Source organism: Vigna angularis, chromosome 9 (assembly GCF_016808095.1).
Source record: "Vigna angularis cultivar LongXiaoDou No.4 chromosome 9, ASM1680809v1, whole genome shotgun sequence".
Lineage (NCBI taxonomy): Eukaryota > Viridiplantae > Streptophyta > Magnoliopsida > Fabales > Fabaceae > Vigna > Vigna angularis.
In genome coordinates this window covers 29,300,784-29,317,887 of record NC_068978.1, presented here as the reverse complement: position 1 = coordinate 29,317,887, position 17,104 = coordinate 29,300,784, and the positions used below count along the sequence as shown (strand labels likewise).

The 17,104-nt window shown below is 32.1% G+C and overlaps 1 protein-coding gene across 1 annotated transcript; it reads right to left on the bottom strand.

Moving 5' to 3' along the window:
- Positions 1-488: 488 nt before the first annotated feature.
- Positions 489-5,192, bottom strand: LOC108347194 (probable polygalacturonase At3g15720). Its single transcript, XM_017586355.1, has 8 exons — positions 5,026-5,192; positions 3,699-3,836; positions 2,369-2,530; positions 1,613-1,820; positions 1,431-1,512; positions 1,207-1,315; positions 980-1,078; positions 489-859 (listed from the first exon to the last, which is right to left on the bottom strand). The coding sequence occupies exons 1-8, from the start codon at positions 5,167-5,169 to the stop codon at positions 629-631; spliced, it is 1,173 nt and encodes a 390-aa protein (XP_017441844.1). The 5' UTR covers positions 5,170-5,192; the 3' UTR covers positions 489-628.
- Between the last annotated feature and the right edge of the window lie 11,912 nt (positions 5,193-17,104).

Below are 17,104 nucleotides of genomic sequence, written 5' to 3'. Positions count from 1 at the left end.
CTGCAATATGGGCAACCGAGAACGATCCAACAAGATATAATGAAGGTGAGTAGAGAAAGGAAAGTAAAACTCAAACAAAATGAAATTGTATTATGAAATGATCTCAAAAATCAACACCCTCTTACACACAGAAGTTCAGTATTTAAAATGAAAGCAACTGTCAAGAACAGTTAATCAACCGCTGTCCTGGCCAACTAATTAACAAACTCGGCTTACAAACTAACATGGTTCTTGATGTCTTTATAGGAATTTTTATGTTGTTATAATACAAAATTCTTTCAAATCATTTTTACCACTGAGTGAAATAATCATAAAAAAAATTATTTATAAAAAAAAGTTAAAAATAATACAAGATAATATTAAATAAATGTAAAATAATTTTGGATGTCAAAATATCATTGTTTATGTATTAATATGCTAACGAGTCAAAAGAGGAAATTCCTCCTAATAATGTATAACTAAATTAATGACAATGAGTCACAGTAACATTCATAAAGAAACTCTTATTCCTCCTTTTCCATAAAAACAACAATACTTATTATTTATTACCAAAAAAAGAAAACAAAAACAAAAACCCTGCTCTTGATACATCATTTCCCGTACACATGTGCGAGGTAACATTGTTACTTCATTGAGATAAGGAGTCACAATTTGGAACTGTGGATGTAGCTGTTCCATGGGCATTACTGCTAGAACAAGCTGCTGGTTTTCCTGCTCTGGAAGATGTAATGTCAACTTGATCCAACACAATGTCGAAACAACCTTTTGAACCGCAAGCTAAGGTAATAGCTCTGTCATCTGCTGATGTTCCTTGAAACCCTCGAAATGTCACCCCACTCACTTCAACTCCTCCTTCACTCTAATCACGCCAAATTCAATGTAACATTAATATATATGTGCAATCAAGTGAATTTTAGTGAAATACGATAGAAATATTATATTACAAATATATATAGTAATATGAAAGTAAAGTGAATACCTCTACACCGACGTAGTTTTGATCTATAAGTATTGGGTTGTAAGCTTGTGTTAATGTAATTTTCTCATAAGTGATGTTTCTGGCATAACCTAGTCCATCCTGTAAGAAAATGACAACATATAAAATATTCTTTGTTGCATTCATCTGAATCATTACTCTTTTATCAGAAAACATATATTATAGCATGGTTTGATTTGAAGAACAATGTTACTGCCACCCTTAAATACCTCAACTGTCTTGATTCTTGCTCCATTTTTAGTATTCGTGAAGCTGCAATTATATACATAAACCTGTTCCACTTTGTCATGGCCATTGTTTTTACCCAAGCTTCCAATGCTGATTAATTCAATGAAGGAAAAGTTTTATAGATCAATGTCATGTTCATGTATCATTTTCATATAATTTCATCAAATATTTAGATTTGAAGATATGGTTGATAATATATATAAACCTTATTCCATGGCCTGGTCCACAAGCAATTCCAGTGGCATTGATGTCAGAAGAGTCACCTATGATTGCAATACAATCATCACCTGTGTAGAAAGACAACATAAATCAAAGTTGCAGATGTAGTAATTCCTATACAATTCTACTGAAATTTGAATAAGTAGATAAGATGAAAACTTGGTTTACCACAAGCTATGTTGGAATCTTTTATCAAGATGCTTTTGGAAGAAGAAATGTCGATTCCATCGGTATTAGGGCTATTAGCAGGAGACTTAATGTTAATATTGGAAAATGTGGCACCCTCACAACCATTTATGGTTATGTGAGCTTGTGGACTATTTGTGATGCTCAAGGAACTAACAATGAGACCATTGCATGAATTGAAACCAAGGACCTGCACCATCCAAATCGCTAAACAGATCATAAGATATTAAAAATTACTTAAAAGTGGTATGTGGATTAAAAAAAAAGATCAATATATATGTAAATCATTATAAATTTTATTATAAATTGTAGAATCTCAGTTAAAATTAAAATCTACTTCTTAAGATTGTATCTAAGTGTGAGTAACTTAATCCGTGATAATAAAAATTGGATGGTTCGATAACAACCCAATAGCAAGTGGAACAGAAGAATTGGATGTCCACTTAGAACTCGCTCGAATAAGTTTTAACTATGGTTACAATAGCATGTTAGTAAGTGGGTTTTAAACCTAACTCAACCTCACAAAACCAGTTTGTAAGGTGATGTTTACACCTCACTTATATATTATAAATTAATCTTATCTCTAATCAATATAGGACTTCCAACATGGTAATTGATGTTTTTTTGTAAAATTGAGTTAAATTTAAAATTTAAAAACATACGAGGTCAACAAGAATATGGAGCATGTTTTTATTTGCAAACCCAATTATGGAAAATTGAAGTGTATAATGATCTAACCGATGGTCGTTGACAGTTGCATGACCACCAAGAAGAACCGAGGCCATCGATTAATCCTCCAGTTCCATCGATCCTGAGACCATTCACGTTTGAGATCCAAATTATCGGAGATTTATCACCTAGCCATGCATCCTGGGTTGGTACAATTATTTTTCCTTGAAGCTGCAAGTGATGAAAATTTAATAAACAAAATAAGAAATGTATTTAGTTTATTGTAAGAAATTCTTGAGAAAAAAATGGCCATGTACTTTTATAATATATAGATCTTTAATATTAACAAGAAAAAAAAAGGAAGGAAAGACATTTGTATATGTAATAGGATCTTGTATTATAAGCTATGTACTATCTAAGTAAATTACTTGGAAAAGAAAAATAAAGAATTTTTAAAACATTGTATTTCATTAGTCTGTTTTCAATTTATATACTTTTATGCATTTTTTTAATTTTTAAAAAATTTGGTCTTAAACTAATATTATAAAAAAATTAATTTTTTTTGTTTGCGATATCACTAAAATGATTTAATTGTGTAAATTTTGAAATTTTAAGATCATTATAATTTCTTAACTGAAAAGTATTAAAATGCCGGGACCAAAATAGTACTCATTTCAGCATTTATTATCACTAATATACTTTTATACAACTAAAAATATAGTTTTATGTTATATATTATATAGTCATATGATATATTTGTGCGTATCTAATTATTTAATGTATTCTATGGAATGAGAGTTATTTTAATTTGTGAGTCTATACACATTATTCATCTCAATTATTTGAAATCGATAATATTTTATTTTTATTTAAATTTTATATACTTTAATTTATTCCATGTATTGTTAATAAATTTTATAATATGAAAATAAATGTTCATGTTAATTTGAAATATAATTTAAAAATAGTTTAATTATTTTGTTGTTTTACCTTTATAAATTAGTTTAACATTAAATTATATTAACATCATTATAAATCCCTACTGGGAAAATTAATGAAATCATTGACTATAACATTTAAGTATTTATAAAACCTACTAAGAAACCACAACTCATCTTTCAAATGGCCTATTTTTATTTTATTACTCTTTTGAGCATCTATTAACGTTAATATAGATATAGAATATCTAGTATCAATAAAATAGAAAATAATTAATTATTTTAAGTAGTTTGTTTTTTCAACAGTTTCCATTTAATTTAATTCATTTACATAGTTTAAATTATGGATTATAACTATTGATGGACTTTACATAACATCGTATCATAGATTAGGGTTTGATTTAAATCTGAAGAAATCAGAGTGTGATTAAAAGTTGAATAATAAACTTAACATGCTATACCTGAATTTGAATGTTTTTGGCTTGGCAAGGACCTTTCAAGATTACGTTCTTCTTCAGTAAAAATACTGCTTTTGATGGTATAACTAGGCTTGATTCACCATCTGTCGAACAGGTCTTTTTCCATGCACTTAAGAATGCCTGTTATTATTTCAAAAGAGAAAGTTCATAATTCGCCAAAACTTATATAAATGTTTACAAAACTACGAAATATATATATATATATATACATATATATATATATATATATTATCAGCAAAAGTGGGAAATATAAACACCCTCTTAAGTAAGAAGAAAAATACATGGATTAAACACAACACTAATGGTGGTTGCAAATGAGGTTCTTGACCAGGTTGTGAAAAATTCTGAAACTGATATACTGATATAGTGTTGTTATCTTGGTACTCTTAAATTATTTCCATGTAAATTGTTATATATAACGGTAGATAAAACTATTAAAAATTTAATTGTGAGTTAAAAATCATATATTAAATAAAATAAAAATAAATTTAAGTATGAGTTAAAAGTCATATATTAAATAAAAATAAAATAAATTTAAGTTAGTCAAAAGTTGTATACTAAATGAAAAAAAAAAATTTAACTGACATATATAATAAGTGAAGAGGTTGTAAATATTAGAATTTTAAGATTTTATGATGAAAGTAATGTATGTACCATTCATACTTTCTTTATATGGAATATAGTTTATTTTAAAAAATAATCTAACAAAAACTTATGAGAATGAAAAATAGTCTTTATTATTTTAGATTAATATGCGTATAACAAGCATGACTTACTATTTCTTAAGGAGAATATTTTATACGAATATTTTCTGTACAATATTACTAATGGCAGGGGTGAAAATTTTGGAAGTGTTACAATTATTTTTCATTTCTATATTTAATTTCTTTATTCATATATATATATATATATATAGATATGTACCACTCTATTCGGGCTTTTTAATATTTTTGTAAGATTGTTTAACTGGAAGTGTTTCTGATTTTTGCAAATACAGATGACAGAGAAAATATTGGAGTGAGAGAAATAAAAGAGGAAAGGTTGAGAGGAACGAGAGGGTGAATAAGGGTTTGAGGATTTCTTTTTTTTTAGTTTTGAGAATGAAAATTATTAAAATATCTTTAACCTTAAAACTTAAAATTTATGATATTTAAGAACATTTTTGTATAATAAAATCCGGTACACATTGTTAAAATGTACCAACTGAAAAACAGGCGTACGCACGTTAGCAAACCCATACACATTGTCAAATACTCATGTATTTTTATTGATAAAAATGAAAGAAAGAAGAGAAACAACGAAAATATACCTGGGAGTCATCAGTTTCACCATCTCCTTTGGCACCATAATCAATCACATTGTATGTGTTGGAAGTTGCCATCAACAACCTCTTACATAAACATGGTGAAACAAAGAAAACAATCAAAACACAAGTGATTATTAGTCTCTGCATGTTTAGGAATAATGAAGTTGAGAGAGCAATATGCATGTAATATGAGAAAACAAAGCATAGTTTTTGGGGTTTAAATAGCAAAAAAAATTATTCGCAAATTAATACCTTCAAACGATGCAAAATGCATCATAAATGTTTATTTAATGTAATAATATAAATCATAAATTTTATTGTAGAATGAAATGTACATCATAAATGTTTATTTAGTGCAGCAAAAGTTATACAATGGATAAATATGCTTGAAACATTTAAATTATATAATAAACCAAATCATAATAAATGAATACTTGAATATTAAATTAATTATTTTGGACTTATAATAATTATAAAATGATTGATTTCTTTTTTCAAAACATTGACTTAGGAAAATATTTAATTTTTATAATAAACCAAAGTTTATTTAGTCCAGCAAAAGTTATATAATAGATAAATATGCTTTAAACATTTAACATATATAATAAACCAAATCATAATAAATGAATACTTTAATATTTAATTTATTTGGGACTTATTATAAACTGATGGATTTCTTCTGTCAAAACATTGACTTCTGAAAACATTTAATTTTTCTTTTTTAACTTTTAATACATATATCATTTCTTCGTTTTTAGCGTTTCACCATTTAGTTTTTGCAAACGGTATTTTTATTACCAAAATAGAACCTTTTAATGTCAATTCCAAATTTAATCTAAAGCAAAAGTGATGGAGAGCAACATAAAATAAAAATGTTATGAAGTAAAATCAATAAAATACAAGTAAATTTGGAAGACGAAATTACAAATTTGACACTAAAATGAAAAGAAACATGTACATGTTTAATTGGTTATGTGATTATCCTCTTAATTTCTCTACCATTTATATATAATTGTATGCTTGGAATTTATAGGTATCATTTTTTCATAGTAATGATTATTCTCATTGAAGTTGTGATACACGAAATTTCTTACTACAATAAGTAAACATTTAGTTTCAACCAAAAATAACTTAGGCAAAGTATTAAATTTGCTTTACAAATAGTTGATTTTAAAATCATAAACACTAATTTGTTAACATCAATTTTAAAAAGTCAACTCTAAATAATATTGACTAAATTGATATTAATTTGTTATTAAATTTTAAATTAAATTTTAAATGAAACATGTAAGGATGAATCAATATATTATTGAAAATGTTTCATACACATAAAACTGAGCGTTTTTGTCTGTTAGTTTGTTATATTTGTTGGCTTTGTTATTTAGCACCTCCTTTGCCACTTATACCATTTTTGCGTTGTTGACAAAAAAAATGATGGCACAAATAGAGTTGATTTAATCGATTATAACTTGAAACTAGAATGTAAAAATTAATAAAGTTATATTGAGGTTAAAGTAACATTAATCTTATTAATTTTATTTTTCATATTTATTTCAGCTAGGACTAAAGTATATTTTTAAACAATCATTTAACCTTTTTTAATTAATTGTTTCTCTCATATTAACACATCAATGGGTAATATGTAAGAGTCTATAAAATTTGTTTTAGAATTGAGTGTATTTTAAATAAAGAGACTCAATTATTTTAATATTAAAATTTTAAAGTATAAATATTTTTTTATAAACGAGTTTCATTATCTTAAATAACACTATCTTTCTAAAATTATTTTCTCAAGAGCTCTCTTATTTCTTTCTAGAGTTTCTAACTACATGTTCATCTGTTTGAAGATCGGAGACCGTTAGAATGATCCTTGAGGTGAACACTCCACTTTCATATAATCGATTTTCTCGATAGAGTAAGTTAACTTTTAGCTCCTGTTTTTGATATGTTTAGTCTACCAATGCATGTGAACCATCTAGGATTGCATGTGGTCTTTGAGTCTTCTTTAAGAGTTTTTGTTGATCAGTGGTCCTAATAGTATGTCTTGATCGTCTCTGTGTTGTTCATAGGGGCAGATAAAGTTTTTGAGCTTTTAATGGTGTTTTCAAGGTTCTAGAGTTGTTTGGTCATCTTTGAGGTAAGAGAAGCTAACCTTATTTTAAAGTTATAGATGTGATGAATATATATGGTAAATTGTATGTCTTGTTGAATTGAGTTTGTTGAATTGATGATTTTGTGTTTGAGTTGTTAAAATATGAATATGTTGCAACTTTTGTGTGTTGTTTGCTATGTCTGAATTGATGTTGAGTTGAAGAACTTAAGATCTGATTATTTTAGCAAGTTGGCATATATTCTAACATTGAAAACTGTTTTTGAACCAAGCACTAATTAGGAATACCAATTTGATCATCTGAAGAGCTCCCTTATTTCCCAAATCACAATTTTGAATATGTTGTTTTCAGTTATGGCGTTGAGTAGTAACAAATTGGCATTGAGCACCATTTCCTTGTGCAAGTCTGAGAGTATTTTAGCTCTAGACCGTTGAGCATTAGGCTTGTACCGTTGAGCATGTATATTTGTGAATGTTTTGACGTTGAGTTGTGGTAGGGCATTGAGTGTCACTTTTCACTACAAGCTTGGTACAATTTAATTCTAGGTTGTTGAGTGATAAAAGGGTGTCGTTGAGCACAACTTTTTGCAAGAAGAATAACGTTGAGTGCCAAGATATCATTGAATGTCACCTTTTACAAAAGGTTTGGTGTTCAATGCCAAGACTATCACTGAGCATCAAGATTGTTGTTGAGCTTTCTCTTTTGTGAAAGGTGTTGCACTAAGCACCATTTTAGAGCATCGTGGGATATGTTGTATTTTTCTAATGCTTTGAATTGTTGAGACGATTTACTATGGATGTGATGGATGTTTAATATTATGGATTGAGAACATACTTGTGAATGTATATAATGAATGTTGTGGAGAGGAATTTCAACAAGAAATTTCTTGTAAGTGATTTCAATAGTGTATGTATAATTGTATGGATTCCGTATTGGGAGTTCTCATGTCCCTCTAATAATACTCTAATATCAAGTAAAAAAAGGGTGGGGTATGTGGTGAGAGGAGTAGGAGATCCTAATCTAGGGGCTTTAAATTAGTCAAAAGAGTTAATGTACTAACCTTGTATGTGGTAGAGTGAAACCCATTAGTAATGACTTTATAGAGTAGCAGAGGTCACCACAAATGCATAACTCGCTAGAGTCTAAAATCAATACATGGAACATTACCCCAAAACAACCTCTGCCATCAACGTGTATGGAGAAATGTGGGAGGTGTAGGAAGAAACATTCAAATGCACAACATCACTTAAGCCCAATGTGCAAAGCGACTCAAAATGTTTTCTCTTGACCAAATTTAGCTCAGTTGACCAGTGATCTATTTGAGAATTAAGAACAATTAAAAACAAGGATCGATCAACAAAAGAAAAAAGGTTGTTTAGCAATTAAAAAAAATTAAAACCTTTTTAAACAAAACTAAAGAAAAATATTTTTATTAAAATTTTCTTAAAAAAAATTAATTTCCTAAACACTTAAAAATACATCTAAAAATCTATTTTTAACTACAATTTTACAAAACTAAAGATTTAAAGAAAAATCCTAAAACTAACCTAATTCTAAACTATTAAAAACTAAAATGATCTATTCTAGACTCTAAACACATAAAAAGGTGTAAAATTAAGGAGTTATCAGATATTTTTCGTGAAGTATATCTAGCATGAGGGATATTGTATTTCGGTTCTCATTATTTTTGTATTTTCTATTAGTGCTGGTGAGAAACTTCATCAAGATCATATACAACCAACTTTTTCTATCTTTAAACTATTTGGATAAGCAGCTATTAATACAAGAAAAGGTAGTTTAGTGAAAGAAAATGTTAGTAGTCTAATTGCATGTTCTCTTCAATAGTATCGAGGTTAAACAATATATTAAGCATCAAACACTACACATATGTTAATTTTATTTCATTTAACAATAGTTATATATAATTTTTTGTATTATGTTTTGTAGTACATATGTATAATCTTTGAAAGATATCTACGAGAATCTCAACAATTATATCATAAATAAACAATTCGACACTTATTTCCCACGGTAGTTTCAAGAATATCTAAGAATTGAGTTAAACAACAAAAAATAATGCCACTTTACATCAATTTCAATAGCTCAAACGTTATAAAGTATTTGAATAGCAACAAAGGGACATCTGAAACTAGTAAAGTCACGGCCAATTGATTTTGTGAATGCATACAAATTTCATACAACAACGATATTAGTAAACAAAAATACAAATTTCCTACAACGATATTAGTAAACAAAAAGCACCATTTAATAAGTGATTGCCATGGTGTTCTTACATATAAGTGAATCACACACAAAAAAATATATTTTATTGTGATTTGTTTGATCTTCGATTAAGGGATAAGAACACACGAGTAATATAAGATTGTAGAAGTGAGAAAAACTACATAAGAAAACTTTGTTCCATTTATTTTTTTAAAAACTGAAATTCAAGTTTACTATTCATCTCATCATGGACAACAAAAGTGTAAGATGGATTAGTTATCAAGACAAAGTTAGTGGGAGTTTTTGATGATAGAAATACCTTGGATTTAATGTAAGAGGAAATGAAATATTTCATGTAAGAGGAAAAGCAAAAGAAAGATTAATATAGTCGCCAATTGATGACCGCTTATCATTCAATTAGAGGTTACATGCTGTTTGATCCTCAAACTAGCCAAGTTTCCATAAGTGCAAGCATGGAACACTTATGCCTCAATCTCAGTATGCTCATGATTTGTTGCACAAGTTCAGTATGAATCAGAGTAACTCTGCTTGAACACCATCTGAAGTTGGTTTAAGATCGGAGAAAAATCCTGCAGAAGATTTTGTTCATCTTATACTGCCTATTGGAAGACAGTAACTCTGCTTGAACACTATCAGAATGTCTGTTTTTTCTGTTTTGTTCTGTTTGAGGTGTATTGTTACATTGATCAACTATATAAAAGTAATATAATCTATACAGTTCACCATAAAATTTATCACATAACTTGTTGATACATCATTTCACATATAGTGTATGAGGGCTTAGTTCATCTCAATGAGTAATTACAATTTGGAATAGTAGATGTAGATCTTCCATGAACATTAGTACAAGAACAAGAAGCTGGTTTTCCTGGTTGAGAAGAAACAATTTTAATCTTATCCAACACAATGTTGAAGCAACCTGGTGAACCACAAGCTAAATTAATAGCTCTGCCGTTTGCAGATGTTCCTCGAAACCCACGAAATGTCACCTCACTCAGTTGGACTCCTCCTCCTCCATTCTAATCATGCCATATTCAAAAAGTAACTTTAGTAAACGATAAATGATCAGCAGAAGCAAGTTGATCATCACAATTTATAATATGAATGTTAAGTGAATACCATTATGTTATTATAGTGTTGATCTATAATTATTGGGTTGTAAACTTGGTTTAATGTGATTTTCTCAAATGTGATTCTTTTCGAATAACCTGATCCACCCTGTAAGAAATCGAAATTACATATCATCCAAGTCAGAAGAAGATATGATATGAAAAAGAAAATGTTTCAAATTTCTTTCTTTGTTCCATTCATCTGAACATTTCAACAACATCACAAAAGGATTTAAAAATTAATTGCATACAGAAAATGTCTTGATTCTTGCTCCGTTTGTAGTTTTTGTGAAGCTACTATTATAAACCCGAACATGTTCCACTTTGTCATGGCCATTGTTTCTACCCAGGCTACCAATGCTGATTGATTCGTTCTGGTCAAGTTAGAAATAACACAGATATTAATGCAATAAATGAATGATTTTATAAATTAATATCATGTTCATGTATTATTTTCATGGACAAACATACTTTCATGCAAATATTTAGATGTTTTTTGGTTTATATTAAGTGTGTAATTTGAAGATTTGGTTGATAATATATATAAACCTTATTCCATGGCCTGGTCCACAAGCAATTCCAGTGGCATTAATGTCAGAAGAGTCACCTATGATTGCAATAATCATCACCTGTGTAGAAAGACAACATAAATCAAAGTTGCAGATGTAGTAATTCCTTTACAATTCTACTGAAAATTTGGTTTACCAGTAGCTATGTTGGTTTCTTTTATCATGATATTTTTGGAAGAAGAAATGTCAATTCCATCAGTGTTAGGACTATCAGCAGGAGAGCGAATGCTAATATGTAGAAAAATCTAACTAAATCATAGATGTTTAACACGTAAGAATCTTATGGCAATTTTTTTTTTCAGAGATAAAAATAAAAGGCTAAAAAACCCTTACTACAATTTTTTTTTTCGCAACACTTTTTTCAAATTTCTTTTCAAAATCACAACACTTTGGTTAAAATGGTACAATGTTTTGTTTAAATTCAAACAATTGCTGGTTAAAGTACATACAAAAGGTGTGAAGTTTGTTGAGACTGTAAAACAAAACTCCTAACGGTTTTAACTATTTGTTGTTACAGTTAAACGTTCCTTCTACTGTTGATATATACATTGCATTGTACTTTCATTCTTGGTTAATGAGAAATAACGATACTCGTTTCTCTCCCTCTCTGTTATTCTTTACTTCTTCTGCATAATATAGTAGATTGTTGTCAAGAGATAACAATGGTATCCAGAGCTGAAGGTTGCGAAAGCTGGTGAAATTCAGTGACGTCAAAGAACTCGATTCAAGAAGAAGAAGAGGTGTGATGGCCGGATTAATTCATAGGAATCTCCCGATATTTGATGACAAAGAGTATGATGACTGGTGCGTAAAAATGGAAGCTATCCTTGGGTTTCAAGAAGTCGACAAGGTACTGAAGAAAGGACTCCAAGAACCTTTGGAAGGTGTCACAGAAGAAGTGAAGAAGCTGTACAAAGAAAACAGGCGACTTGATTGCAAGGCAAAGATGCTACTGCATCAATGTATTTCTGTCAATATCTTTCAGAAGGTATCAAAAGCTACCACGGCCAAAAAAGTCTGGGATATTCTGCAGGATGGTTATGGAAACTTTGGTAAGGTGAAAAAGATTCGTTTGCAGTCTCTACAGCGGCAGTATGAGCTTCTCTGCATGGGGGAGTAAGAAACGGTGGTGGAGTATATTGGCAGAATCCAAGTTGTGGTTAATGATATGAGAGCATGCGATAAGGTTGTGAAGGACAAAAAGATTGTCGAGAAAATACTTCAAACCTTGACACCATAGTACGATCACATTGTGGTTGCTATAGAAGAATGCAAGGATCTTGAGGTGATGAAAGTGGAAGAGTTGCAGAATTTCCTTGAAGCACATGAACAAAGAAGACCAAGAATGACGAAGCAGCAAATCTGGCGCAAGATGCTTGCGATTCTGAATCAGATCATGTATTGTTGATGAGCGTTACAGATCGAATTGATAAAAGATTAGGGCATTTGAATTTCAAAAGTCAGAGTTTATTAAACAGCAAAGAGTTGATAAAAGGTGTGCCTTTGATAAACACTCCTAAGAAGATTTGTGAAGGATGTGCTATGGGAAAACAGGCCAAAATGAAATTCAAGAAGTCTGCACCTAAACAAGCGAAGCAGCCACTCGATGTTATCCATTCAAATGCGTGTGGCCCCTTCGAAGTATCAACACTTGGAGGTAATAGATACTTTTTAATCTTTGTGAATGAATGGACTAAGAATATATGGGTTTATCTGTTAAAAGAAAAGAAAGAAGTTTTCTCATATTTTGTTAAATTGTGTGCCATGGTGGAGAGGCAATCGGCCCTACAGATGAAGATTTTCATAACTGATGGAGGTGGAGAATTTAATTATGGGGAGATGAACAAATTCTGTGATGAAAAGGGAATTGTACATGAAGTTGTATCCCCATACACACCTCAGCACAACGGCTTGGCCGAGAGGAGGAATAGAACGCTGCTTGAAATGACCAGATGTTTGATTAAGGGGGAGAATCAACCACACAATTTATGAGGAGAGGTTGTCTCCACAGCAGCTTATTTGTTGAACAGAAGTCCAACAAAGGCCTTGGCAAACTGCACTCCAGAAGAGGCGTGGTCTGGAATCAAACCATCAGCAGATCATTTGAGGATATCTGGATCTGTGTGCTACAAACATGTTCTAGATGAGAGGAGGAAGAAGTTAGGAGATAAGAGTGAATTTTTTATCCTCGTTGGCTACCATCCCCAGGCGCTTATAGATTGTACAGCCCAAAGAAGAATGAAGTTGTGATTTGCAGGGATGTGCTGATAAATGAGTCAGCCACATTTAACTGGCTGGATGCAGAAACAGATTCGAACTCTAGTGGAGTTGTATCTAGCTGGCTGGGGGACAAAAAGCCTAATGAGATTGAACAGGTAGCTGCTGATGTAGGAGTAAACAACAGCAGGCTACAAAGAGCTCGGTTTCCTTCAACAAGGCTTGCAGATCATGAGGTGTTCATGGATAATGAGATTGTAGAATCAGGTGATCTTGTTCATTTTGCATTCTTAGCTGATGCTGAGACACTCACGTGGAAGCAAGCTTTCGATATGGAAGAATGGAAAGAAGCTAAGATGGAGGAATTGATAGCAATGGAGAAGAACAAAACTTGGGAAATGGTGGAACTACCTCAACACAAACAAGCAATTGAGGTCAAATGGGTGTTCAAAACGAAGTATAAACCAAATGGTAGCATAGCTATGTTGAAAGCTAGACTGGTTGCAAAGGGCTTCTTGCAGAAGCCTGGAGTCGATTTCATTGAAGTGTTTGCACCAGTTGCAAGGCTAGAGACCGTGAGACTCGTTGTTGCTGTTGCAAATTTGAAAGGATGGGAGATATGCCAAATGGACGTGAAGTCAGCGTTCTTGAATGGTCCTTTAGAAGAAGAAGTATACGTGAGACAACCACCTGGGTCTGAGAAGAAAGGTGAAGAGTGGAAAGTATATAAGTTGAACAAAGCCTTGTATGGGCTCAAATAGGCACCTCGAGCCTGGAATACCCATATCAACTATTGGCTCATTAAACTTGGATTCCAGAAGTGCACGATTGAGTTTGGGGTCTATGTGAAACAAGCTGAACAACAAGGTGTTTTATTGGTCTGTTTGTATGTTGACGATTTACTGGTAACAGGAAGCTCTGCAGAAGCAATTGAAGAATTTAAGATGAGAATGAAAGGAGATTTCGAAATGACTGATCTCGGCAGTCTGGGTTATTTTCTTGGCCTAGAATTTTCCTGAACTTCTAATGGTATGCTTGTGCATCAAAGAAGATATATTAGTGAAGTCTTGAAGAGATTTAGCATGGAAGGCTGCAACAACGCGAATATACCATTGATGGCAAATACTAAGTTATCTATCCAAGCAGATGAGAGGAAGGTTGATGCTACTCTGTTTAAACAGATTGTAGGATCACTCAGGTATGTTTGTAATAGTAGACCTGATATCAGTTATGGTGTTGGGCTGGTAAGTAGATTCATGAGTGATCCGAGATAGTCTCATCTTTCTACTACTAAACACATATTGCGTTATCTAAAAGGAACAACAGACTTTGGTCTCTACTTTCCCAAGAAGACTGACAGTATAAATAGGGTGTTAAGAGCTTGGAGTGATTCAGATTGGTGTGGTAATCAGATGGATAGAAAGAGCACATATGACTACTTGTTTAAATATATGGAAGCATCGGTTTCCTGGTGTTCAAAGAAGCAGAACGTTGTAGCACTCTCATCTTGTGAAGCCGAATATATAGCTTCAGCTGAGACTGCATGCCAGTGTGCTTGGTTAGAGACAATTCTAGACGAGTTGAAGATTGAATGTCGTAAGCCAATACAACTATTGATAGATAACAGATCAGCCATCAGCTTATTTAGGAATCCCGTTTCACATGGCAGGAGCAAACATATAGAGACTAAGTTCCATTATCTGAGAGAAGAAGTTGGCAAAGGAAGATTGGAACTTGTGTACTGTCCCATAGAAGAACAAACCGCAGACATCTTCACTAAAGCTCTAAGGCAAAACAGATTTGAAAAGCTGAGAAATTTTCTTGGAGTTAAATCTATAAAAAGTTTAATTTTACAGGGGTGTGTTGAGACGGTAAAACAAAACTCCTAACGGTTTTAACTGTTTGTTGCTACAGTTAAATGTTCTTTCTACTGTTGATATATACGTTGCATTGTACTTTCATTCTTGGTTAATGAGAAATAACTATATTCGTTTCTCTCCCTCTCTGTTATTCTTTACTTCTTTCTTCTGCATAATATAGTAGACTGCTCTCAAGAGATAACAAAGTTGATGTATACAACTATTCTGATGTATGTCTGTCAACACTCTTCAACCTTGACATGTATCTTAATCTTCACCTATATTTTGATCCTCGAGCAAAACCAGACTTTGTTTTCTTGCTCCACTTGGATATGAAGCACAAGCTCATTTTTGGGTGATGGCCATAGGAACCATCGTTTGATGGGGGATTAGGTTCACCTTCATTATACATTATTTATCTTTTATTTAATTTTTATAGAAAAAAAATGTCACATTTTGTTTTGATTATTCAAGAGAAAATATGCAATCGGAGCATCTGAATGTTCACCGACATTGTAGCACAGAGAAAAGCAAACTTACAGAGAGAGAACAAAGAGAAAGCACCGTGTAAAAAAGTAAAGTCTATTATTGCTTATGGGTATCTGAAACTTATGTTTACAAAAGGTAAAGGAGTAAATATATATAGAACGAAACTAAACTAAAGGAACTAAAAGAACCAAAAAGCTAGCTAAAAGTAATCAGTCATTTATTGTATTCTGACAGCCCCCCTCAAGCTTGGCGTAGATGTTGATGATGCCAAGCTTGGAGTTAATGTTGTGAAAGGTAGAAGGAGGAAGAGGCTTGGTCAGAATATCAGCAAGTTGTAGTGTAGTGTGTATAGGAAGGAGTTTGATAGTGCCGTCTTGAACCTTTTCTCGAATGAAATGACAGTCAATTTCAATATGTTTCGTACGTTCGTGAAAAACTTGGTTGGTAGCAATTTTTATGGCAGACATGTTATCACAGTAGATGGTAGCAGGCTGGGAGAGCGGGAGGCGAAGGTCCTTCATAAGATTGGTGAGCCATTGAAGTTCACACACAGTTTGAGCAAGAGCGCGATACTCTGCTTCCGAGGAGCTACGTGAGACCGTTGATTGCTTTTTGGATTTCCAGGAGATAGGCGAGTTACCCAAGTAGACAATGTATCCAGTGGTTGATTTGCGGGTATCAGAGCATCCAGCCCAGTCTGAATCACTGTAAGCTTGCAGAGTGAGATTGTTAGTTGCACTTAAAAGTATACCTTGACCAGGAGTCCGCTTTATATAACGCAGGATTCGGAAGGCTGCTTGATGATGGAGTTTGGTGGGGGCAGCAACATATTGGCTTAGACGATGTACAACATAGGTTATATCTGGGCGAGTGTTGGTGAGGTAAATAAGTCTTCCGATTAAGCGTCTAAAAGCAGCGGGATCTTCAAGAGGATCACCTTCAGAGGATATTTTGGTGGAGAAATTCATTGGAGTGCTGACAGGTGCTGCATCAAGCATCCCTGTTTCTGTGAGAAGGTCCAACGCATATTTTCGCTGTGACAGAAGGATGCCTTCTTTGCTTCTAGCAACCTCGAAACCCAGAAAATAAGATAGATTACCAAGATTCTTTATTTTAAATTGATCATCAAGCATGGTTGTAATGGTATCAATATCATGTATGTTGTTACCAGTAAGTATGATATCATCAACATAAACAAGTATTATAGTGATATTATCCCCACTATGTTTGGTAAAGAGAGAGTGGTCACCAGATGTTTGTGAAAAATTGTGAGAGAGAAGAAAAGAGGACAACTTGGCATACCACTGCCTGCTAGCTTGTTTTAAACCATAGAGGGATTTGTGGAGAAGACAAACCTGGTTTTTACCTGGGACAGTGATCCCTGGTGGCAGCTGCATATAAACTTCTTCACTTAAATCACCATGTAAGAAGGCATTGTTGACATCTAACTGTCGTAGAGGCCAATTTTGAGACGCTGCTAAAGA